The 2749-nt window shown below is 38.6% G+C and overlaps 1 protein-coding gene across 1 annotated transcript; it reads left to right on the top strand.

Annotated features, from left to right (window-relative positions):
- On the top strand, window positions 1434-2588 carry LOC107630326 (LOB domain-containing protein 40-like). Its single transcript, XM_016333422.2, has one exon. The coding sequence runs from the start codon at window positions 1691-1693 to the stop codon at window positions 2354-2356; it is 666 nt and encodes a 221-aa protein (XP_016188908.1). The 5' UTR covers window positions 1434-1690; the 3' UTR covers window positions 2357-2588.

Raw genomic sequence — 2749 nt, 5'->3', positions numbered from 1 at the left:
AATACAAGACAAACAGTATTAATATAGCAATATTCGAACCAGTAAAGGTACGGTGAAAAGTAAAATTTTGGAGAAGAATAATATATGAGATGTCCTGTATATATTTTTATACACATGATTAATTAGTAGGTGTTTTTTGTATATATATATTACTTTACATTTTTTAGTTGAGCAATTAATTGTTAGAATAATAGAATTTATTATTGACAACAAAAATTTGTAATTAATATATTCAAGCATCAATTCCATTAGAAATTTAACTTACATATTTTTTAAACTATTTTTTACTTTTTTTTTTTATAATTTAGAATCTCTCTTTTTGCTATTTTTCCTTTAACACCACTCAATCAATCAAACATGGTTAATACGAAACACTCAAACACGGAAAAAGTAGCCAAGGAGAAGGCATCGATGAAGGGTGTGATTAGTTAAATCTTTTACGGCTAACCAGGAGTATCCAATGATTGTAAAAGGTATTCCTAAGCTCAAATTTCATCCCAAGAAAGATGAAAGATGGGCATGAAGTGGGAGCCACAGAAAACGGCATGCAAATGCAAACAAAATATAGATGAAAACCAGAGGCAGAATCAACAAAGGGCGCCCACAGTCCATTGTTGAAAACCACTGTCTTATTCCTGAAAACAAGGACGCTTCTCATTCACCTCATCATCATCATATTCTCATTTCCCATGCTAGCTGCTGATCCCCATGTGCATGTGCATGTGCATTTGACACCTCATAGTCGGCTCATACTCCCATCACGCTTTATTGCCCATTTCTTTTCCGTGTCCATTTCTAGCAACCCGTAAAGTAGTAACCCACATACTACTTGCATTGTTTGCGTGGCGAATTGTAAGCGCCTTGAAACCATATAATAGTTAATTATAATAAACGAAAATGTTATGGAGTGTTTTTCTGAGACATATATCGTTTTGACTGTTATAAGTTATAAACATGTCAGCCGCCTTTAGAGAGAGATCATATACAAATGCAAAAATACTGTTGAGTCTTGAGACCTTATGCTTCTCTCCTTAATTAGTTAATTACTAGTAACTCTATACATTATTCATTACTTTTTTAATGTGAAATAATACAATACAGTACTTAATTGATTAAACGAAAAGGTTTATCGTGTTGGAGTACACATTAAATGCCTTAAAAGCTTGAAATGAAGCTTTATATTGAAATTGAGCGCTACAGCCAGTTATATTATTCACGTCCATAATTTGTTTGTCATTTAGTTTTATAGTAGTAAGGTCCATGCTTATCCGCGAGCTGGCAATCAAAAAATTGGCGTCAGCACTAAAACAAAACCGCGGACAATATACCACTAATATTCATGGAAAATGAAAAACCAGAAAGAAAGCTTTATTGAAAAACAATTATTTTTATAATAAACAGAAAGACCCTGGTATAGAGTAGTGTAGGTATCTCCAAGAAACACGCCGAGAAATACCAGAGTACCAAAACTGCCCGTTTTGTTGGAATTTGGAAACAACTGCGCTCTGCTCTTGGCGCTGTTTTTCTTTCTTTCTCTCTCTAAATTCTTTACCACTTTCGCACATCACCTGGCCCCGCTCTATAAAAGCCCCTTCATACAATGCACTCGAAAATATATTGTACCAACACCGCTTTAAATTCACTACTATATACTAAATTATCGAACACATAAGAGGCAAAATAATCGACGATGAGATTAAGCTGCAACGGTTGCCGAGTGCTGCGAAAGGGATGCAGCGGGGAATGCCCGATCAGGCCATGCCTTCAGTGGATAAAGTCGCCGCAGTCGCAGGCCAACGCCACCCTCTTCCTGGCCAAATTCTACGGCCGCGCCGGCCTCATCAACCTCATCCATGCGGCCGCACCGCATCTACGACCAGCGGCGTTTAAGTCGCTGCTCCACGAAGCGTGCGGGAGGATCGTGGAGCCCATTCTTGGGTGCACGGGGTTGCTGTCGTCGGGGCGGTGGGACCTTTGCGAGGCGGCCGTGGAGGCCGTTTTGAGTGGGTCCCCAATCGGGAAGGTGTCGTTGTGGTGTGAGTCTGCGGGTTCTTCCATGCTGAAGGCGTGCGATATAAGACACGTGGCTAATAAGGGAATGAAGAGTGGGTTGCACAAGGTGAAGGAGAGCAGTAAGGGTTTCAAACGGAACGGAGGAGGAAAAGGGAAGAGAGGGAAGGAGATTGCTGACGTCAGCGACGACGACTGGGCTTCTGGACTGAGTGACCATAGAAGTTTAGTTAACGGTAATGGTGATAGCTGCTCCGTGGAAACCGAGACGGACACGGTGGAGGCTGCAGAAGCGTGTGACGGAGGCTTGGACCTCAACTTGACTTTGGGGTGTTTCTCGTCTTAATTGACCTAATCCTTACACAATCAGAGAGATAATCATAAAATCGGCTATCCATTTTTCTTCTTTATTAGCTTGTAAATTACTAGATCCTTTTTGTCTCCATATATACCATATCTAAATCATTTTACTTAATCTTTAATGATACTGATGACAAATAATATAATATTTCTCTTTACAAATTAAGATGTGTGTTGAGTTAAGTGGACCATCTGTGAAAATAGCTACTATTAATAAATAATAATTGGCTCACGAAGACTCAGCAACTATTCAGAGGCTAAATTCTCTATTTTTTTTTTTTTTAAACAAAGAACTCTACGCAATAAGATAGAGCAACAAGAGAAAGTAAAATGGTAAAATGCTAGAGAAAAATAAAAATGCTAAATTTTTTTAATTAAT

This window comes from Arachis ipaensis, chromosome B03 (genome assembly GCF_000816755.2).
Source record: "Arachis ipaensis cultivar K30076 chromosome B03, Araip1.1, whole genome shotgun sequence".
Classification (NCBI taxonomy): domain Eukaryota; kingdom Viridiplantae; phylum Streptophyta; class Magnoliopsida; order Fabales; family Fabaceae; genus Arachis; species Arachis ipaensis.
This window is presented reverse-complemented; position numbering and strand designations above follow the sequence as displayed.

What these genes read in the sequence shown, in the direction of transcription:
- LOC107630326 (XM_016333422.2), top strand. Translation starts at nt 1,691, where the DNA reads ATGAGATTAAGCTGCAACGGTTGCCGAGTGCTGCGAAAGGGATGCAGC.